The sequence below is a fragment of the Ailuropoda melanoleuca genome, chromosome 3, assembly GCF_002007445.2.
Source record: "Ailuropoda melanoleuca isolate Jingjing chromosome 3, ASM200744v2, whole genome shotgun sequence".
Lineage (NCBI taxonomy): Eukaryota > Metazoa > Chordata > Mammalia > Carnivora > Ursidae > Ailuropoda > Ailuropoda melanoleuca.
The window spans coordinates 130,279,080-130,303,383 of NC_048220.1; the positions used below are offsets into that span (position 1 = coordinate 130,279,080).

A 24,304-nucleotide genomic window follows, 5' to 3' on the forward strand; every position below is an offset into this window, starting at 1 on the left:
AAAAAAAAGAGTCTGCATGGAAATCTAGGTATTATGTTACAAAAGCATCTCTAAGTCCCCTGAGAAGAGGTGTTAAAGAGGGCGAGAGAGTTAGTCCTTAGCAACATTGTGTGCCTCTGGAAGGAGGCTGGTAACATTCTACCTTACCGAGGAGTGCAAGTTTTCTAATGTTCTCAAAATGTCTTCAGTATGAGAATCATCATGTAGTACTTGTGAAAAATGTAGCTAACCAATAACTTCCAAATAATTGGTTTTAGAGGATTTGGAATGGCATCCTGTAATTGATTTTTTATTTTATAATTTAATATGTGTATGTGTATAATATATATAATTTTCAGCAAATATTCGTTGATCACTGTATTGCTAGGCACTGTTGTAAGCACAAAAAATGCACACCACTGTGAACAAAATAAACAAAATGTCTGCATAGAGGGAACTTATATTTTACTGAATCTGTTAAAGTGCATTCTAAATTAAATGTAAAATGTTTATCTTATCTAGTTAAATAACTTTAAAACACTAATCTAAAGTCATCACCCTTTGTGTAAACTGTTAATATTTGTAGTTGCCATTGCTTTACTTAAAGGAGCCAGGGCTATAGAGAAGGCAGCTGCCATGGTTAGGGGTAGGAGGCATTGGATAGGAAAGAACGCTTAAAATTCTTACACGTATAGGTGTTAGAAGGTTCTATGAATACTGTTACATATAGGTGGGGCTGTTAAATTACATGATGCTTAGAAATGGTAGGTCATGTCTGTGATTTGAATATGGGTTCAAAGCCAATCAGATCTGGAAACTTGCCACAGTGTTGTTATTTGATATATGAGCCCTGAAAAGTATCATAGCCTTTCAATTCCTTACATTTTCATTTTGAACTGATGATAACATCTTCTGGAGATTTGTACTGTTATTACTATTTTGCTGATGAGGAAACAGAGCTTAGAGATGCTAAGATAGTTGTTGAATCAAAGATGGGTAGCTAGCTAGCTAGCTAGATTCCTAATGAAATCTATATATGTGAATAATATACAGATATTAAAAAATCCTTGGTTTCATCAGTTACACCATACCTCTAATTATGAAAACGTAAATATTATTTAAGTGATATTAATATTGATTGGTATTAATATTAATTGCTTAAGCTGTAAATAAGATGCCACACAGAAACTGTTAGAATTAATAAGTACAGTAAAATTACAGGATACAAAATCAATGTCCAAAAATCAGTTTCATTTCTGTCAACAACAGCAAACTATCCAAAAATATATGAAAACAATCCCAAGTGAAATAACATGAAAAAGAATAAAGTATTTAGTAATAAACTTAGCAAAAGAGATGAAAGACTTATACATTGAAAGCTATAAAACATTGATGAAAGAAATTAAAGACACACAAAAGTGGAAAGACATCTTGTGTTTCTGGATTGGAAGACTGAAAATTGTTAAGATATCCGTACTACTCAAAGTGGTCTGAGAGTCAATATTATCCCCATCAAAATCCCAACGGCATTTTTTATAGAACTGGAAAAAAATCCTAAAATTCATATGAAACCACAAAATACTCAGAATAGCCAGATAATCTTGAGAAAGAAGAACAAAGTTGGAGGCATCACACTTCCTGATTCAAAATATCTTACAAAGGTACAAACATTAAAAGAGGCACTATATTTTTAAAAGTTCATTTCCATATTAAAAAATTACAAGTAAAATTTTTGCACTAAGTATTGCCAGACAAAATCGAAGAGCTTAGTTACTTTACAAAGAGTTCCCATGTTTCCTGGGGGTGGTCCAAGGTAGTGACTACAGGCTCAGGCTTTGTTGTCAACAGCCTTAGTTTTCACAGCTCCACAGTTTACTAAATGTAATTTAGCATTTGTAAAAATGGAGCTAATTATAGAAGGTAGGATGGTTTCAAGCATTAAGTGAAATAATGTACATAAAATGTTCTTTGCAACATTTGACATAGTGCGGTAGATTCCTATATATTAATTAGCATATTACCACCTTTTTTTTTAGGAAAGAAGAGGGATCTGCAGACGAGACTAATTTTCTGATTTCCACAAAAGAAATCATAAAATAAACATGAGTATTCTTTGAATATTTATTCTTAAGGGCAGTTTTCTTTTGGTTTTGGCTTCTTTTTTATTCTTACATTCTCAGTGCATAGAATACTGTTATCTGTCACAACCACAGTCACTTAATTGATGCCCTGTAAATGAAAATCTGTGGAACTTTTTTCTTCCCAGAGGGTATCTGAGGAGGTCCCCTAGTATTAAATGTGTATCTTTAGAGCCAGTCACTAGATAAGTGGGTTGGGGTTCCTGTGCTTCTGTATTCTGGAAATTATGGAAGGCTTAAGTCTGCACCTTAGTGCAAAATCTCACCTTTCAAAACTAGGAGATGGAGTCCTTGAGACACTGAAGCTTTCTTCTTGAGATGGAATATCCTAAGAGATGGGGGGTTCACTGAGACCCTCAAAACTTAAAAAACAATATGTGCAAAATACCCTCGTGTGAAAATGATCCCCATCAACAGGCAAGACGTAGGTTAGTGCCCTAAAGTCACAGACAGGAAGGAATCCATACTTCTGCTCCTCACTCCAGAGGAAGGAGCCATGAGAATCTATAGACGAGGTAATAAAAGGAAACCATAGCAGCAGTAACTATGACTTTTCTTGAGTCACAAGTACTCATGAGTTAGAGTTAAGGAAGGGACTAAACTGCTATCCAAACCCTTAAAAGCATGGAACTTTCTGCTGAATGTGGCCTCAGGTTTGGTGCTCTAAAGGACCTAAGAGGAGAACTTAGAACTGAATCTCAGCCCCAGCATGCATTAAGGACTGGTTTCCCAGGTGGACTTCTGACCAGCTGCTGGATCTTTACATGCAAGGACATCAAATTCTTTCCTGAAAGTTATCTTCTCATACCTTCTTTTTGAATGCCACTAGCCCATAATTTGTAATTATGCCCCCAAATTGCCCTTTGCCAAGTTTCCAATCTACCTTTTAAATCAAATATAAATCGAATTTGTGACTTCATTATTCTGAATACTCTTGTGCTCCAGACAGCATCTGTCTGCCCAGTTTTCACTTGGTCTCTTTTCTGCCTCCTCAGCTGGGTCATAAAATAAATTCATGGATAACCCCATCTAGCTATAACTTACTCCCTCTTAGGCTTTTAATCCCTTTTTATCTTTTAATCTGCACTCTATTTTATGGCTGGCTTACAACTTGAAAGCTCTTTAAAAAATACTATATACGAGAAATTTCATATAACGATATAGTCACCAAAATATTGAAAAGGAATCATTTTAGTGTAATGGGAGAAGCTTCATGATAAATAATGGAATTAAAAAACAAGAGAGATAGCTTGCATTGAGAAATAATGGCATAATTAATTCTATTTTTGTCATCAAACTTGTATTTTCAAGTAGCATCTATAGTTTCATTGCTTTAAGTAACAGGAATGCCTCCAACTTATTGGCATATATTGTGTAGGTAAGTTCAGTGTCCCATATAGTATGCATTAATATTATAGTTTAGTGGTATAATAGTTTCTGTCTTTATTTTTATGTGTTACTGTGAAAAGTTCAGAGTGGTTAATAAACAGATTGCTATTCTACAAAGTAATGGTGATATACATGCTATTTTTCTTTTGCAATGAGTTTTAAGATTCATGTCCAACTTTTAAAGATTTTATAAAAGAAACTGTACATCACCATGAGAAAGATAACTAGAACTCCTTAAAATTTAAATCTTAGGTTTCATTCTCAAGAGAGAATCATATGAAATGAAAATTTCATAGAAAACTTACATAAAATGAACAACGTTGATAACTTCATTAAAGTTTAAGTTGATCAACAATTGATTTAATTAGGTTCCTCTGCCCAAAATCACAATATGTGTTTGTATGGTGGAATCTAAACACATCTATTCCAAACCTCCCATTTCATAAAGAAAAAGGGATAGGATCAGTTGGCTTAACCATTGTCATTTGTGCATCAATTGGGAAAATTTCTATTAGAAAGCATATGAAATCTTACCCCAAAGATACAAACGTAATGATCTGAAAGGGCACCTGGACCCCAATGTATATAGCAGCAACGTCCACCAATAGCCAAACCATGGAAAGAGTTCAGATGTCCATTGGCAGATGAATGGATAAAGAAGATGTGGTACGTATATACAATGGAATACTACTCAGCCATCAAAAATGAAATCTTTCCACTTGCAACAATGTGGATGGAACTAGAGGGAATTATGCTAAGTGAAATAATCAAAGAAAAACAATTATATGATCTCACTCATATGTGGAATTTAAGAAACAAAACAGAGTATCATGGGGAAGAGAGGAAAAAAATAAAACAAGATGAAATCACAGAGGGAGACAAACCATAAGAGACTCTTAATCATAGGAAACAAACTGAGGGTTGCTGGAGAGGTGAGGGGTGGGGGATAGGGTAACTGGATGATGGACATTAAGGAGGGCATGTGAGGTAATGAGCACTGGTATTATATAAAACTGATGAATCACTGACGTCTACCTCTAAAGCTAATAATACATTATATGTTAATTAATTGAATTTAAATTTTAAAAAAAGAAAGCATATGAAATCTAATGAAGTTTCAGTTTTGTTTAGCTACAGTGCATCCTGCCCTGACAAAATGGGTTACAATGAACCTAGCAAAGCAAGTAGGTTTCTGAGTCTTCTATTTTTGTAGCAATTACTAAAACCAAACCTCAGCTTAAATCATTGTAGTATTCAACCACAGCAACATAAAAGGAACAAAACCTTACAATAAAACCACAGTAATTTACACACTAATAACATACTTTCTCTATTAGCTAAGATTATTAAACAATAACAGCTATAATTATTGTTACTTCATAGCTATACACACTGTCACTGTACATGTGGATTCATGAGCATTTTTGCAAATAGTGCCATGTCATGTGTTCATAATGTCTTTGAGTTTGTGAAATAATCAATAATCAAGCTCACTTGATTCCAGGCAATGTGAACTGCTATCTATCACAATAATAATTTTTTATAGATGTGACCTCGGTATAGTTCTTGCTTTTACAAAAGTGTATTTTTTCCTTGAAACAGTAGAATTATACACTCTTGTGTAGACTTAGCAGGGTTCGATATGTCAGGATGACCAAAGTGCTAGTAATTGATTTCTTGTATTCTTTTGGCACTGATTTTAAGAGTTCTCAAGACACTTTTGATTTGAAGCTGCTCCTTTGATTTCTGTAACAGACAGTAAAGCAACATCACTGTCATAATTGTTGACAGGAGGGGACACCGAAACTTTTGCCTCCGTCAAGAGATATTATAAAGGTTTCATTGTTAACTTCTAACATCAGCTAATCAAAAACATTTTCTAGACCCAACTCATTTTTTTTAAATTTTCTCATTCAAGAGACATGTATTAAGTATCTATTATGTACCAAGCTCCATAGTAGGTACTGGGATTCCAGAAAGAACTGTAAAAAGTCTTTATTCTGTATGTCATGCTTGCTGCCTGGTGGAAACAGCAGAGATGTGTAACTAGATACTCTGTGAACATATGGAAATGAGCTTCTGAAAGAGGAGATAGTGAGGCCAGTACTTAATTGGAGCTGCTATTTTCCTGGGTGAAAAAGGACATTTTTGACATCCATGCAAACCTGTAAAGAGCGGGATACAAAGTAGCACTATGTTGTAGGAAAGTAACATTGTATTGATGCTGCAAAAAGTAGACACAGGGTGTGTTAAGAGATGACCCTGGGAATGTAGGTAGAAGCAGATTCCCAAAGAACATGAGAGGTAGTGCTGAGGACAAAATCAAATTTGCAATTTGGAAAATACAATGTGGCTTAAATACATCGGATAGATGGTAGATTGTTTTGGCAGGCAACAGGGAGAGTATTAAATATTATAACACTGTAATGCAAGTGGGAAACAGTAAACTTTTGAAGAAAAGTAGGATGGCAGAATGGAGAGGACAAACATATTTTAGCAATGCTTAGTCAGTGACAGAGACTGCTCTGGGTATAAACAATAAGTGATTAAAAAATTTAGAATGTAACCAAGAAATTGGTTATAATCTAGTTAACTTGCAATTTTGTTATGTCAGACACTGGCCAATATAAATGATGGTCCCGTCGCTGGTACCTAGAGGCTAATAAGGAATGAAAGTGTCATGTGAAGCATGCAGAGTGAGAGAAAAACTGAGGTGCATGAACACGTGAAGGCTAGGGAGTGGAAAGGGAGTCTGAAGAGAAGATTAAGAAATGGTGATCACAGTAGAAAGGACAGAGCCAAGAATCATTAATATTGAGGGAACCAGCCACAGTTGGAGGCAACCTGGAGGGAGAGATTTGCATCAACCTCTTACATGCCTCGAGACAAAACAGGTGAACCTGAGGGGCACCTTGCAGTCTTGGTGGGAAAGACCAGTACCTCAGAAGCAGTACTGGAAAGCTGAAGGAATAGAGTTGTGAGTCTGAAATGCACTACAAGGGGGGACTAGGCTCAGGGGAAAGGAAGATTTCAGTTAAGGGAAGAAGCTGTGGAAGTATTCTGTGCGAGTGTAACACTGAGCAAGTTTGTCTGCAGTGTTCCCAGAAGTAGACTGGAATGAGAAGTGGCTTGGGCACACACAATAGTGGAAGAAGCCAGAAGGAGGTGATATATGTATAATAACTTAATTTATATTCTGTGAATCCTTTATGAAATTCAGATATATGTTTTTAATTCTCAGATGAGAGGCTCAGACTTGTTACCCCCAAATTAATTAGCAGAGCTCTGATTTTTGTTGGACAGTAGGTAAAACAAACTTCCCAAAGAGGAAGTTTGGAGAAGCTGAGGAGTTAAATTTTAGAATGAAAACACAGATGGATTTCAGACTTTGAACAGTCTTGAAGGATTTCAGATGGCAAGTAGTAATTCATGGCACACCATTGAAGGATCTGGACAGAGCAGTGTTATGTTCAAAATCCTATAACCGAAAGATTAATCTACAGTCATGGGAAAGACTTTTTGAAAAGCATTAAGATTGGATTTTGTCTCAATTTGCACAACCAATTATTAGAATTGGAAGGAAACAATAAAATATTACACCTTCATTATAAAGCTGAAGAATTTTAACAACCACTTTGAGGTGGGCTCCTTATGTGCCAGTTATTATACTAAGCAATTTACAAGCATTATCTCATGAGTTAATGCATAAATGAGTTCCATGTGATCCCAAGTATTTATACTCCTAGTTTCAATTTGAAATAACAGGCTTAGAGTGTTTAAGTGGCTTGCCAAATTTTGTTAATTTGGAAGTAATAAAAATCCCAACCCAACTCAGAGTATAAAATCTTACACAATAAGGGGTTTATGGTCTCAAATCATCAAAATGCTTGGAGGTTGAGCTTCAGCCAGGTTTGATCAAGACTCCTCATTTTCTTTCCTGGGATTCTCAAGTTTGTGGCCTCCTGTGTATGACTGTGTCTAGTCACGTTTCCCCCAAGGTGTTGAAATGGCAGTAGTAGTTCAGACATTTGCACACCAGCTTCCAGGGAGAAAGAGAAAGAGAGCATTTCCCAGAGGTTCTCAACAAACGTCTCTGGAATTACAGGCTTGACATGGGTTACCTTTACACTTCTTAAACATTCATCATTAGCCAGAAAAAAAAAAAAAAAAAAAGCTTGTATTTGTCAGTTTAAACTTGAGCCAACTGCCTTCATGAGAGTTAGGCTTCTTTTAATATACATGGAAGTATGAGGGAGATAGTGATATATGAAACCTATACAGACAGCTTTAAGATTCATTGGGGGAGTGGATTGCCATACTGTCCACTAAAATTACAATATTATTCTTACAGAATTGAAATAACTTGCAAAACAATCATGTATCTGTTTAATTAAGGAGCTAGTTCTAGGATCCCGTACTTCTGGTTTACACACACACATGTACCTACACACATACATACACAATTTGTATTTCTTTCTTTTACTAAAGCTAGATAGGTAAATGGACAGGAAGATAAATGCAGATAAATTAATTGATCGGTAGATATATAGATAGAGATGGATGGGTAGATGGATGAGTAGATAAATACAGATAATCTCTAGATAGACTTCATGTTGGATGACTTCACCTAACTGTACGCTAATATAAGTGTTCTGAGTGTGTTTAGGTTAGTCTGGGCTAAATTATGATGTTCAGTAGGTCAGGGGTATTAAATGTATTTTCAACTTACGATGTGTTCAACCTAGGACGTGTTTATCAGGGTGTAATCTCATTGTAGGTTGAGGAAGATCTGTAGGTGGGTAGATAGAGATCTTTTTTTACCCTTAACATGGCAGACTCATCCGATAAAATAACAACAAATAATTTTAAGAGTGTAGCATGTGTGTTAAATAACTGATTACATTAATGGTCCTTAACATCTTGGCTAACTGCATTTAATCAAAAGCAATTTTTTATCCTTAAGAATATGACACAGGAAAAATATAAACCTTAGAGAATTATAACTGAGAGCCACTGAATGAATGAATTCCAAACTCATGTATTTCATCATGTTTTCTATGGAATTTCCTGAGAGCATCCATGAAAATAGTTTCCAATTACATTGGGCACAAAGGAGACAACATTTATCATCACTGGTAATTGGAGTTTAGTGTGTCACTGGGAGCAGTCATCAGCATTTTTACTGGTGTGTGTGGTATAGAGTTCTTGGCACACAATGGAGAGATAAAGTGCTCATAAAAATGGATTCACTTATCCATCAAAGTACATTTGAATCACAAGGTGTAAATATGTATAGTCTAAAATATTTAGTACAAATCTAGAACAAAAGTTTTATAACCTTAGAGTGCTTTTGGATCCTTGGACTGAATACCAAATCCTAAGTGGATGTCAAAGCACTGGGTGTGCCAAGGGATGGCCTGTGGCCAGGCTGAGCAGAGTCAGAGTTGAGGGCAGTATAAAACCAAATTGTCTGCTCTTATCCTAGAAGTACAGTTCAAGAAGGCATACAATTCACTCTGGGGAATTTTTATGACATATATCTTTACCAATCTTTAAAAGTTCTGATTATTTCTGACAGATTTAACAAGTATACAAACTTTTCTTCCTTGGGTCTCTAACAAAGTGGGACAACATTGTCATAGTCTACTTGTTTGTATGTTAATGTACTTTAAACACATTTTACAAAATTATATTTCTTTCCCATTTAGGAGATAAAGTCCAGATCAGTATATGAATATAAGGAAGGGGGACTTGAGGACAGGAATTGGACTAGTATTACATATTTGGGTCTTGTCACCCTACTTGTGGGGCAGGAGAACAGAAATTAAGTATGTCTGCATTTTTTGGTCATACACTTAAATAGCACATACTATGTGGAAAACTTATTATAATTTCTTTATCAATATTAACTCATTAATCCTGCAAGAAGATGCTTGCTATTTTTGAAGAAACTAAAACAGAGAGGTTAAGTAATTAGAGAATGTCACACAGTTGGCTAGAAGTCAACCTAGGATAGAAAACATAGGGTTTAAGGCTCCAGAATGAAAAACCATTAAACACAATGGCGAGCAATGCATTCTTTCCTAAGTGGCGAAGCTATGTAGGACTTGGCTTATCAGACTCATCTACAAAGATTTTAAAACTTTCTGGTACCTGGCATACCCAAAAACATTTAAGTTAGACTTTCTGATGGAGGGCCAGGAATTCATGTTCTCAGTAATCCCTGTAAAAGCTTTATATGCAGCCATTGTTGAGATAAAGAGGATAGAGGAGCCATTTACGACTTTGAAGGGCAAATATAGGAAGAGAATCCATAGAAGGAAGGTAAGAGCCAAGTGTTCATGAGTAGTGCAGTGAGGTCTAATGCAAAATTGATTAAAGACCTAGTTACTTTAAAGACTAAACTCACCTGCTGTGCATCCATGCTTAATTCTACTTTATAATTAAATCTAGCTTTAGCAGACCTCATGTTTCAATGTGTAGTAGTAGCCTATTCCTTGGTAGGATCTTTTCACGTGTGTGTGCACGTGCGTGCGAGTGCACATACACACATCCAGTCTCTAACTTGATTCTCTGAAAACCTTTCTGCTTTACATTTCTCTGCTGCTTGATGTCTTTTTTATGTAATAAAATGTTTTTCAGTCTTATTTGGAAAGAAATGTCCGTGTGTTTATCATTCTATACCTTTCTAACTGGAATTGCATTATTTCTTAGTTATAATGCAATGTATACATAAGGCAAAAGCTGAAAGCAAGTTATATGTCTCTCTTGATATGATTTGTCTCTCTTTTCCTATTTATGCTTTGGTCTTGAGAAGAGTTAAAATTATTCAGTAAAAAAACTTGTATTAACTCCCCTTGGGTGTGCATTTCATATTGTGACTAAATCTTGCTTATGTGATTTTTTTTTATGTCATGTCACTCATTTTGGTTTTGCTTTCTTAAGTGATAACTGTGATGTACTTTAGAATTTCAAGTTAAACTCACAATGTAGTGTCAAAAAGTACTCTCAAGGCCATAACTAACTGCCAGGTCTCCATTTAAAGTATGGTATATGTAGTATTTGTGTCTTTTATGCATACATATGAGTCCTGTAAGTATCCAACTAATAAATATTTGGGACTTATGTCATGACGGACTGGATGTAAAAAGAATGACTATGGAATGGCTGATGATGTAGATTTTGTCGTCCGTGAGAAAAAACACATAATGAACTGAGTTTCAAAAAATAAAAATGTATTAAGACTGTTGGGAATACAGAGGAGTGGGCAAATTATGTCTGCTTGGGAGTAGAAAAGCAAGCGTTGACAGAAGCAACCGTGGAGCTGGGACATCAAGGGTGTACAGGATTTCTCCAGATGGTGGAGGTGCAAATGCTCCAGGTAGCAGGATCACTTGGGCAAGAATGCAGAGGCGGGAAAGCCTCAGCTGCACAGTAACTAAGTGTGTACAGGCTCCGCGTGGGGTCTCTGGCAGCACCATCAGAAACTTAATCTGCAGAGATTTTGAAACCATTCCTGTCATGCCAATGAGTTTAGGTGATTTTCCTTTCAAGAGGAATAGAAACCCATTAGCGATTTAAAAAAAATTAACTTATTTTTTTAAAGAAAGGGGAATAATATGATCAACATTGTGTTATGGGACAGTGACTCTGATGCTTCTGTGTGAAAGGAGCTGGAGGAGGAAAGAATTAGGATGCTTTTCAGCCTTGCAACTATGAAAGTTAAGGTCCAGATCAGTTGAGACAGTTGCAGGGGTGATAAAAAGCAAAGAACAACAACAACAACAAAAGAACCAAAAAAACCCACAAAAAAACAAAACAAAACAGACAAAAAAGCCAACAGCAGCAACAGAAAAGCAAAGAACATATTGAATGAGTGGAATATTTTTATACATCTAAGAAATTAAAAAAAAGACTTCATAGAAGCTATAAATTAGATCTAATTCACTTATATTTTCTTTTTTTTAAGAGTATTTATTTTACAGAGAGACAGAGAGAGGGAGGGTGTGAGCAGGAGGAGGGGCAGAGGAAGAGGAAGAGAGAGAATCTCAAGCAGACTCCCTGCTGAGCCTGGAGCAGGGCTCTATCCCAGGACCCTGAGATCATGACCTGACCCAAAATCAGTAGTCAGCCACTTAACCAACTGAACCACTTATACTTTCAACATATTTCTAGCAAGTTTTTCTAACACCCCAAATGTAAAAAATGTGTAGAATATAGAACTGTCATGCTAGAGGTGGCATTTGCCAGAATAAATAGTTATGCAACACATTGCTTTTTATGGTTGAGAACAGTACCTGGTATATGGTTTGTACCACTGAACATTTATTGATTGAAAGAAGAAATGAATCAATCAGCAAGTTAATGTCTACTTGGGCAGAAATTGTGAGTTAGGGCTCAATTCTACTCCCACCCCTCTACCATTTTATATGTGCTCATTCTTGTTGACACTAAAGGATATAATAAAACTGAAATCATATCATATTACACAGGAAAATCACCTGTGAATTTACAAAATGCAACTAATTTTTCAAATATATTTTGACATATACACACATGCACATTAAACATTATACCCAAATTGGTTCTCATATTAATTTTCAATATTTAGGTATTTTAGAGAAATCCTTATTTAGTTGCAGTTTATATAACAAATGAACTTCTCTTAAAGACTGTTCTTTCTAGGTGATATTTCTATAACTCTCAGTGTTCACTTTTTCTGTCCCTTGATCTTCTAAAAATGTGTGTGTGTGTGTACATGATATTAACTTATATCTTATACATATGTAGAGAGTGCTTAAAATTTAGAATTTAACTACTACTATAAAACAACTTTTTTTTAGTAATAGCTATATTATTAAAAATTACATGAATTAATTTACTAATGATCAGAGCAGTGTTACATGGAAAATTTAAGCAGTTCAGTATTCTCAATTGCATATTGTACACTCTCTCTCCAGCTGGGTATAAAGAAATGGTTTCTCTGTGAGTTACATTCTCTCTGCACTTCAACATTTGGAGTGATCACATTGTCACCCTGAATTTGGGTGATAAGAGAATAAATCCCAAGATGACTGCTATGTACAAGGAGGCTACTCCAGTTTCTGTGGCAATCGTTGACTATACTCTTTCCTTGTTGCACATTAAACATGTTCCCAGGTGTAACATCCTGCTCCTACCCCTTGGGTTCTTAGTGTTTAATAGGGTCAGGCACTGCTGTGCTATCCATGCACTGCAGAAGGTAGTATTTGGAGACTTACATGCTCCAGATGATTAAATGAGTCTTCCCAGTGAAGGGAATCTCTGTCCTTTGCATTCATTTGTAAAATGTCATGGAGCATCCCACAAAACAAGCTGATATGATGACGTTTAATTGTGTCCTCGCAAACACCTATAGGGACAGTTCTAAGAGCTGTCAAATAACATATGGTTCTTAGTGAATAACCTCTTCACTAAACTGAAGGTAATTTATGTGCAACTGAGTGGGCACTCATTTTTTTAAGTTTTTATTTAAATTACTGTTAGTTAGCATACAGTGTAATATTAGTTTCAGATATATAATCTAGTGATTCAACACTTCCATACAACACCCAGTGCTTGTCACAAGTGCACTCCTTAATACCCGTCACCTATTTAATGCATCACCCCACCCACCGTCCCTCTGGTAACCATCAGTTTGTTCTCTATAGTTAAGAGTCTGTTTCTTGATTTGCCTCTCTCTTTTTTCCCTATGCTCATTTATTTCTTAAATTCCATATATATGGGTCTCCTGGGTGGCTCAGTTGATTGAGCATCTGCCTTTAGCTCAAGTCATGATCACAGGGTCTTTGGATGGAGCCCTGCATCGGGCTCCCTGCTCAGCAGAGAAGTTTGCTTCGCCCTCTTCCCCTGCTTATGTGCCCTCTCTCTCTCAAATAAATAAATAAAATCTTTAAAAAATTTCCACATATGCATGAAATCATGTGGTGTTTGTCTTTCTCTGACTTATTTTGCTTAGCGTAATACCTGCTAGCTCCACCCATGTCTTTGCAAATGGTAAGATTCCATTCTTTTTTATGGATGAGTAATATTCCTCTGTGTGTGTATCTGTGTGTGTGTGAGAGAGAAAGAGAGAGAGAGAGAGAGATCTTCTTTATCCATTCATCAGTTGATGGACTTTCGGGTTGTTTTCATAATTTGGCTATTGTAGATAATGTTGCTATAACCATATGCTCAATAAGAAAGACAAAGATGCATAATATAGTATCTTCCCTTTTACACTTTTGTTTTTAATATTAATATGAACCTTAACTAAATATACAGAAAAATAGTTTTCTCCAAAAGTAGTTTTAAATGCTTTATGTTAATCATTTTTTAAAATTTAAACTCAAATATTTAAAGAAGTAAATTAAGAAATATTCCCTATCTCATTCATCTTTGTCTTTCTTATTGAGGATATGGTGTGAATTAGGTTAACATTTATTAAATTTCTCACTAAAAATTTCTTAGCAGATACAATACCTTTTTCTTCAAATATATCCTTAGAGAAGAACAACACACAGATTTTTTCTACAATGTTTATGCCTAGGATTGAGGAATTGCAGACTTTGCCTATATAGCACATGTGCAATGCAGTGATAGTAATGATCCAGGTCATACCAGAAAAATCACTGTGTGACAGAAAGGAAGAAAGAGGAGGATTTAGAAAAGGAGAACATAGTTTTGATGAATATATAATATAGATCCTTAATGCCTATTTGTCAAATAACTATTAATGATGTTGCAAATATTGATCATGATGATCGTGATGGTGATGGTGGATAATACGGAATGTTATCACCCTTGACATCTCAGAAATTTTTGCCTACTTTCCTTCTAGAAGTTTCCTTTCCTGGGAAAGACTGTTGAAATAAAAACCTATCATTCATCTCTTAATGTAGCTAGAACTCACCAAAAGCATTCTTCAGATAAAGCATTTGGTATTGAATGTCTACTGAAAGTTATCATTTAAAAATTTTTTTTGACTTCCTAACAAACAGACAAAAGGGTAGAGGGGAAGAGCTGTTTCATTCTCTTAGCTTGCCAGTAGACCTTTAAGATTAGCTTGTTCTAGTTTTGTACTGCCTGAAGGGAAAAGCCTGAATGAATAACTGATTGGAAAGGAGAAATTCTTTGTTCCCAAAATTGGGCAGTTACTTTGAATGCCTCCAAGAATAGGAGCGTTATGTCCATTGTATAACTTTGGGTGTACCTATCACTCCCTTTGTGCTCAGTAGAAATTTCCTTCTCACCATTAGCAACATGTCGATTTTATTTATCTCGAACCTGATAATTTTGATTTTGCTTTGTTCTCAACTCTGTGTAGTAATGCTGACCAGGACATGAAGGTAGAGTCAAAAAGTTCTTAAAGAAAGACTTAACTATTACCATGAATCTATAAGACAAGAAGTTCCTTTTTGTCTTTTTTAACAAGAAGTTAAAGGAACTTCTTATAATCAAAACATGAGAAAAGATACAGAGAATTTGGATTATCTTAAATGTTTTCCTATGTCACTAAATCCTTAGGTTAATTCAGTCTTGAGGCCTAGAGGTGCTCTTGTTGCTGTAATTGCAATTATTTTTGGTTCCTCAATTTCTCAAATATTCTGTCTTAATTAAAGTCTTCCTAATGCTAGTATGTAGTTGTTGATTTTTAAATAGCAATGCAAGTTACTTACAGCCTCTAAAGTTCAGTAAGCCTTCAAACCTATTAGCTTTTCTATTGATAACCTAATCATGAAATTAAAGCATCTATAGTAAGCTGATGAGCTAATGTAAGCAGTGCCATGTTTCCTTTGGTGTATAAATCAATAAAGCTATCATGATGACTTTCAGTTCAATCATTTAGCTACTGGAAATGAACATAGCTTTTAAAATAGATTTTTAAAATATGTATCATTTGCACTAACAGCTATATTGTTGCCCAACAGTTTGGTTATAATAGTTACATCATTCTCAGTAGCATGATATATTCACAGGATCATTGAGTAATGCCAAATTCAAAAAAAAATGGAGTCCAACAGATAAAAAACATGATCTTGAGCTCTGTAAAACAAAGATGCTAGAGTCATACTGTCTTATTTTCCAGGTGCATATGTGCTCCAGGTCAAGGCCACAGACGCGGATGACCCGACCTATGGAAACAGTGCCAGAGTCGTTTATAGCATTCTTCAGGGACAACCTTATTTCTCTATTGATCCCAAGACAGGTAAATTTTTTATTAGAGACAACATTATCACCACCCCTTTCAAATATTTAAACTTTAATTAAATCTTGGCATGGGAAGTGACCTATTCTAAAAATGCAGTAAAGATTCAGTGTGCTGTACATTAAGCAAAGGAAGATAGGATCTTACCTTATGGCTGCAGAACCACTGCCTCTGGATTGAACCCTGTGTAAATGTAAGCCATTGCACATATATGTGTCAAGTCCCAGTCCCAAGTTAGGGCTTCCCTGTATGATTTACTTTAAATTTTCAAAAGCCTGGGCATATTTTTCTTTTTGATTCTTCTGGATAAAATAGATTTTCTTTCCAGATTTTCTTGTTTGGTTTCAATTATATGCAGTTCGGGGCCTTATCAACACGTGGTAAGATCATGGAGCCTCTTTTGCTGTATTTATCAAGAGTTATGGATAATTGATTTGGATTTGGATTAATAGAGACTTATGCTTCTACCAGAGGGGAGAAGAGCGTTGACAGACTTGAAACACCCAAATCACTGATTCTCCTGGTCTCTGCTTTTGAAGCTAGTCTAATTTTTCAGTCAAAACATTAGAATGGCAGTTTTCGGAGCCAAATATATAAGAATTTTGGAAGATATAGAAAGGGCAGGATAGTATGCATATAAAAGATTTTGTGTTCCCTTTCAAATAAAATGAGGTCCCTCTGCTCTAGAGAATCTGTTTTTTGAATGCTAGATAGTTTTTAAGGAGATCTGGCCATGCTGACCATCAAAATACATGTTCCATGTCACAGTTAAAACAGAACTCCACAATGACAGCTACTTCATAAACTTATATGGCACATTATCATATATTGCATATTGAATTCAATACTATTTATTACATTAGGTTACAATAATTAAATAAATTGTTAATGTCCTAGACTGTTACTTTTTAAATTTGTAAATAAATTTTAAAGAGTGATATCAATTTGAAAAGTCTCAATTTCAGACACTATGTATTCAAATAGGCTTAACATTTCAAAATTAACACTTCCCCATAAGTATTTGCTAAAATCTGGAATACCAATTAAATACAGGTTGATTAATAATTAGCCATGTTTTAATGTCACCTGGAAACATAAAGTCAATTAAATAGGAAAAGAGAACCTGTGGAAACTTTCTGCAAATGAACCTGCTATTTTCTCATTTCCTACTCTTCTCATTAAGCCTGTAGAGGGACAGAAATCAGCAAAAAGTTATGGGATTAAGGCAAGAAGTTGCTCCCTTTTATAAACCTAAAAAAAAGTAATTTGTAATAAGGACAACATCTGTCCTTTAAGAAGGAAATCTATAAAGGCTTGCTTAGGACATAGAAGCTCTTTTGGCTTGGAAAGAGGGTCAGAAACCAAAAGTCAGAGTGTCCAAAGTTAAGACCGAGTGCGTGACAGGGAAGTTACGTCTACAATATGAGTTATTTTCAAGAAGTATGGCAACAGAGATAAGATATTTGGCAATATAGATGTTAAGGAATTGTTGTGGTTGTTGCTTACCTGTGGGAAATCATATATATTTGTAGGAAAAAAGGGGGGGGCAATTGTTGAGGAAAGAATTTGAGGAAGTTGTTCAATGAAATTTAAGATGGTACAGAATTCCAGAAGGATGAGGAAGGTTTGGACAACAGGCTAAAAATATAGACAAATAGTGAAGGAAAATTATCTAAAATATAATAAATCCTTTTATCAGATGAAAACATTATGGATTATTTCTTCTTCAAAATTTACCATAATGGATAATCTAACTAGAAACAGAAGCATGGGCAATATATGTGTCTTAGATCTCTTCAGCCTCTAAGAAGCACTCCTCAGAGTCAGAGAGAAAGGAAAAAAGAGAAAGGAGGGTATGCAGAGATTGGTGGAGGGGAGGTTGGGTATTAGAGTATACTTAGTGGGTTGAATTGATTGATTCTATAGAACAGTGAGTTTAAATACTCAGAATAAGTGTGACAAAAGAAAGATAAAGGAATTAATATTGATGAAATAACTATAGACCTAGTCAGTATATAACTGAACAGTAGGAGAAAATGATGCAAAGATGAACTTAAGCATAGAGCATAGATTAAGAATATAATCGTTGTAGTCAAATTCACACCAGAAAGACAATAACTCTATGAGTCAAAACACTTTCTGTCCCCTTGGCTTTACTTGGTCAAAATCAACTTTAAATGAATTCTAATGCCTTTAGAAAGTATTATCTTACAAGAGAGTGTGTATATTCGTAATATGCCTTTAATAACTATATATTTATATTTTATGTAATGCTTATTATTTAGAACCAAAGGTGAAACAATTCTGGCATAAACAATGAAATAGATTTTTTGAAGCATTGATTTTCATTGGAGACAGAAGGCTTGATACTAACAATGCCTCAGACCACTAGACAGGAAAAGAGTGGATGGTGAGGCACTTCATTAATAGAATGATAACTAGTTCTTCATGCACAGAGACCATTAAGAAGACTTTTTGTCAAATTTATCACCTTGTGGTACATAAGAGTAAATCAAATATCAAGGATAATTGCAATTTCTCAGAAATAGTCTCCATTTGTTCCAGCCATATAGCTTCCTTTCATAATTCCTTTTGCTGTTATTAAATAAAATGCATGAAAAACTAATATTATCTAAAATTTTCCACATTTGAGTGTGGAATACACTTTAAAATAATTTTTAAAGGAAGAGTCTTATCAGAACTTCTGGTGCCTAAATATTTATGAAGAGATAAATATAACCATTTATTATTCATTTGGAATGAGAAAATAAAACGTATTTCCATAGTGATATTGCTTTTTGACAAACATTCCTAGCACACTACCCAAGTGAATATAAGAACTTTATTTATGAGGAATATAAATTAAAGCATTCTCTGAAATATGCTCAGAAATAATATATATATACATATATATATACTTCAAATGATTATTAAATACTTTAAAAACCTCAAATGTGATAAATCTATAAAACATTTTTTTAAAGATTTATTTATTTGTTTGAGATAGAAAGAGTGTGTATGGGGGGGAGGGATAGAGGGAGAGAGAATCTCAAGCAGACTCCCCACTGAGCACACTACCCTGAGATCATGACCTGAGCTGAAATCAAGAGTCAGATATTTAACAGACTAAGTCACCCACGTGTCCCAAATCTATGACACTAAATAACATTCATATTCATTATACTTACTATTTATAAAACATTAAAGTGTTTGTCATATTAGCATATCATATTATGTATATTTTTATACTTAATTGTTTTATATTAGAAAAACATCTATAATCTATAAAACATTAAACACAGGCATTTTAATATTTTATCTAGTGCATGAAATCAGGATGCCAAACATCTCTACGGCATTAATAAGAGAATTATTTAGGAAAACAAATATTACTATAAATGATTGACCTCATTTCTTAATTTATGTTTAAAATTCTTTTAAAATATTTCACTTCTTCCCTAAATGATTTCAAAATCTAGTCTGAGTTGGGTAACTAGATATTGCTATTTTGTGTACCATGTGGTGATGATATGTTCCATTTTCCAAATGATCTGACCCCTAATTGAGAAAGCGTCATTATGTATTTTACCTCAACATTTTTTTAAACCTATAAATTTCAAATGTTTTTGTTGTGATAAAATATATATGTAGCATAAAATTTACCATATTAAACATTTTAAGCATGCAGTTGAGTGACATTACAAGCATTCACATTATTGGGGTGCCTGGGTGGCTCAGTTGGTTAAGTGACTTCCTTTGGCTCAGGTCATGATCCTAGATAAGTTTTTTATTTTATATGTTTATAAATGCCTTTATAGAATCCTTATGAAAACAATTGAGTGAGGGTTGAGTTGAATTCAAGAGCTACATTTTCTTCCCTTTTATTCACCATTCTGCTATTTCATGCTCTGTGATTCTGTCCTACCTTCTGTTCAGGGAAATCTGATAAATGTTGCTGAGAGAACTGACGTTTCAAGATTTTTACCCTTTAAGTCTGACTATTACCTTTTATTCAGGAATTATAATCTCCAGGCCCATGTCTTAAGTGAAACTTCCTCTCCTATTCTGATTGATATTTATTCTTTTAGGTCTTTAACAATGTGTTGGTGTTTTAAACTCCAGAGTATAATTAAAGCACGGGTTAGACTATATTTTGAGCTAATTTTTATACTACTATATAAATATTTACAATGTTTCATGGCTTGAAATGCTTTCGATATCAATTCAGAGTAAAGTCTGAGGGATTTAGACACTTCAGTGCTGAGGTGCTGATGAAAGAAAGAAAGTATCTTCTTTATTCAAGGGCAAAATAAGAGTGGTTACCTACACAGAGTCGTCACGCTTCTAATACTTTTTGCATTTAGATGAGGTCATATTATGGGCATAGTGAGAGCAAGGAAAGCAATAGATGCTAATGAATATAGGGCAGGAAAAATATGTCAAGGAAATAGACAATTATTAAGCTATTGCATCACATATTGCCTATTTTATAATATTTTGCATATGTGTAGTAAAATTGCATGACTAAAAATGTGCTCCTGTGAATGGTTCCCTTGTATTCTGCATTGTCTCACTTTCTGAGAACTCTGTTTAACTTCGCTTGCCTTATTTTAGAAATCATGGAATGCACACATCAGCAGATAGAACTGAGAATGTTTGGCCTTAAAAGGAAAATACTCCAGGGGCATGTGATCCATGACTTTTGGAACTTGTAGAGCTGTTATGTCGTAGAGGAACTGGCTGTATTCTGTGCTGCTTGAGAGGAAAAGGGCTATCAATAGCTGGTATGAGTTACAGGAAGAATTTTGATTTCATAGACTTAAAAGAAGATGTCAGTACTTGCCCCTAAATAAGTGGAGTGCCCCCATGAGATTGTGAGTTTCCTATTAGTGGAAGTCTTAAAGCAGGTGATGAGCGATGAGCTAGTGGTGTTGGATCTATTTATTCATGTGAAGCCATTGGTTCACAGGTGTTCTGCTATTAGGATATCAAGATGAATCAAGTAGATCCTCAAATGGATCCCCATCAACTGGAGGGAGGCCATCAGGTCCTCAGAAGATTACAGTTGAATTTTGTAGGATGAAATTTTCTAATACGTAGCATGACTGCTGAGCACTGATAGAGACTGAGAGGGAAACTTCCTGAGGAAAGAGGCCCTGGGAAGTGACTTCTGAGTTCTAAAGCACAGTTAAGGTGTGCTATCGGTGGGAAGAAGTTCTTGAAATTTTCTTTCTACTGAAGATAACTTGATAATTCTTCTTGTCCTCAAAATACATTATTGGATTATTGGCAACAGCATTTTTTTAAAATTATACACTTCATCTGTGTAGTGATAGACACAACATGTTTGGTAATATTTTTAAAGATTGTACTAGCTTTTAAAAACCCCATTTCACATTTTAGGCAAATTTAAGACTGTAATGAAAAGAAACTCAGTAGCTTTTTCTATAAATTGCTGCAAAAACAGGTCTTGTACAAGTGTTTTTAAATACAGTTTAGCTGTGGAATTGAAAAAAAAAGCAACTTTGCACTGACAGTGCTGAAGTTAAGGTATCCATCTTTAGCTATAATTATTTTTTTCTATTCTACCATCTATTAGCAGTTCCTAAAAGACTGGAGCATTATGACATATTTGCTAATACTTCCTCCAGATTCATATTTTAGAAGGTTAATCATGACATGGACAACATTGGAGTCTGTGATCTTCTAAGAGATATCATTTTCAGGTGCAAAAATAGCATTTAATTGGTTTTTTTTCCCCATAACATACCAGCTATCACATACGTAGATCTATACTAACAACTCCATCTCACTCAAACTCACATAATGAGTATTTTCATGATCAACCACCAATAATGACCAAGATTGTTAGTAATATATTCAATCATCATCTCTCTTAAAGAATGTATGGTAATTTTCCATGCATCACCTAAGCTTATTGCTATATATTAATTTGTGTATTTTATTAATATTTATTGTGTGCCTACCATATGATTCACATTGTTCTAGAACCAAGTATCCTACGGGGAAGAAAAAAATAAAGACAAAATTCCGACCTTCAGGAATATTCACTTTATTTGGGGAAACACAAAAAGTAAGCAAAATATATAGTGTTTTGAATAGCAATAAGGGCTGAGAAAGTGATGGAGAGAGAGCTTAGGAAGTGATGGGGAGGGTTATGTGTGGTATGCAAGATAATGATTTCCCAAATATGTCTATGTCCTAATCCCTGGGACCTGTGATTATGTCGTACTACATATGGAAGGGGAATTAAAGTTGCAGATGGAATTAGGGTTGTTATTTATGTGCAGATAAGGTGGGGAGATATCCTACATTATCTGTGTGGGTTCAATTTAATTACATGTGTTCTTAAAAGTGTAAGAGAGAGGTGGGCAAGTCAGAATCCAAGAAAGATTTGAAGGTGCTCTGCTGTTACCATTGAAGTGGAGAAAGAAAGCCTGAAGCCAGAGAAGTCAGACATCTTTTAGAAGATTAAAAACCCTTCAGAAAGGAATGCATCTATCCACAACCTTGATTTTGGACCTCAAGATCCATGTTGGACTTCTGTCCTCCCTAATTGTGGGATGATAAGTTTGTGTTGTTTTTAGGCCATTGAGTCTGTGGCAATTTGTTACAGAAGCAATAGGAAGCTAAATCAGTATAGAATTTTAGGGAGAATACCCAAGAAAATCCTATGACAAGGGCTTGGAGAAAAGTTATGAAGGAAGTGGAGGAGCTATTTATGAGTAAACCATAGGAAGAACATTCCCCACGAGAGAAGAGAGTGTGCAAAGCTCTGGTGACCAAAGAAGAGAGTTGTGAAAGATAAGATTGGAGAGTTAAGTGGGAAGGTAGAGGTCATGTGAAGATTTCACTCTGAGAGACTTGGATTTCAGAGTAGAAGGGAAGTGTTATATGTTCATGCTCCCACCTCACCACTATGACTTCTCTTGTAAGAGCAGACTAATGACCCAGGATGTCTTTGGACTCAAATCCTTAGTGAGTGGAGAATAAAGCCATTCATCCGTTGTTCCTCTCTCTCTCTCTCTCAACAGTCGCAAAACAATAATTAACATTTTTACCAGCTTTATTGGGGAATACTTGACATACAACATTGTGGAAGTTTAAGATATGAAGTGCATTGATTTTATACGCTTAAATATTGCAAAGTGATTACCACCACAGTGTTAGCCAACACCTCCATCACTTCACATAATTCCCATTTCTTTTCTGGGGTGAGAACTTTTGAGAGCTACTCTCTTAGCAACTTTCAAGTATATAATATAGTAAAATTAACTATAATCACCATGCTGTACCTTAGAGCCCCAGAAGGTATCCATCTCATAACTGGAATTTGTGCCTTAGACCAACATCTCTCATTTCTCCCACTCCACAGCTCCTGGTAACCACCATTTTACTCTGTTTCATTGAGTTCAGCTGTTTTAGATCCTACATACTAATAATATCATAGAATATTTCTTTTTCTCCCTCTTATTTCACTAGCATAATGACTTCAAGTTTCACCCATGCTGTTGCAAATGTTTGGATTTCGTCACTCTCCTTACTCAATATTCCTGTGTGTGAACGTGTGTGTGTGTTATCTTCTTTATCCAATCATCTGTTGATAAACATTTAGGTCTTTTCTCTATCTTGGCTTTTTGTGAATAATTCTACAGTGACCATGAAGGTGCAGATACCTCTTTTGAGATCCTCTTTTCATTTCCCCTGGGTATATACACAAAAGTGAGATAATTGGAAAATGTGATTATTCCGATTTTAATTTTTTGAAGAACCTGTACAAAATTTCCCATGGTGGTTCCACTAATTCATCTTTCCAACAACAGTACACAAGTGTTCCCTTTCCTCCACACCTGCCAACACTTGTTATCTCATCTTTTTGATGACAACCATTATTACAAGTGTGAGGTGATAATCCTTTGATTTTTATTTTTTCTGATGATTATTGATGTTTAGCACCTTTTCTTGTACTTGTTGGCCATTTGTGTAACATTTTTTGGAAAAAAGTATCTGTTCAGTTCCTCTGCCCATTTTCAAATCAGATTGTTCATTTTTTTTGTTGTTGTTATTGAGTTGTATGAGTTCTTTTATATTTTGGCTATTAATCCCTTATCAGATATGTGATTTGCAAATATTTTCTCTCATTCCATAGATTGTCTTTTCATTTTGTTGATTGTTTCCTTTGCTGTGCAGAAACCCTTTAGTTGGATCCCATTTGTTGATTTTCAAGATGCTTTTGTCTTTTGAAGTCACTGTGTTACTTCTTATTTTCCCCTCTGTGGTCTTATTTTACCCATCCTTCCCCATAGCAGTAAGCTACAGCCACATGGACTCTTCTGGTATTCGTTGGAGGGACTCTTCAAAGTACTTTCCTGCTTCCCTCTCTGGGATGCTCCTTCTTCTGTTCTTTCCAGGTCTGTCTCCTCCAGTTCTCTCAGATTGCAACTTTAAAGGATTTTCTCAGAGAGGACTTTTCTGACACCACTGTCAAAGACAGTTGTTTTCATTTTCCTCATAACACTAATCACCATCTGAAATTAGCTTAAATATGTAA

The 24,304-nt window shown here is 35.0% G+C and overlaps 1 protein-coding gene across 5 annotated transcripts in view; it reads left to right on the plus strand.

The window, feature by feature from the left end:
- LOC100471557 (cadherin-12) overlaps window positions 1-24,304 on the plus strand; it is a 1,012,668-nt gene that overhangs the window by 894,051 nt on the left and 94,313 nt on the right. For 4 of the 5 annotated variants that reach the window (XM_034657064.1, XM_034657066.1, XM_034657065.1 and 1 more), the window contains one exon: window positions 15,613-15,732. The exons of the other annotated variant lie outside the window; for it this stretch is intronic. In XM_034657064.1, coding sequence (XP_034512955.1) covers window positions 15,613-15,732 — 120 coding nt within the window. The remainder of the gene's footprint in view (window positions 1-15,612; window positions 15,733-24,304) is intronic. 5 annotated transcript variants of the gene reach the window in all.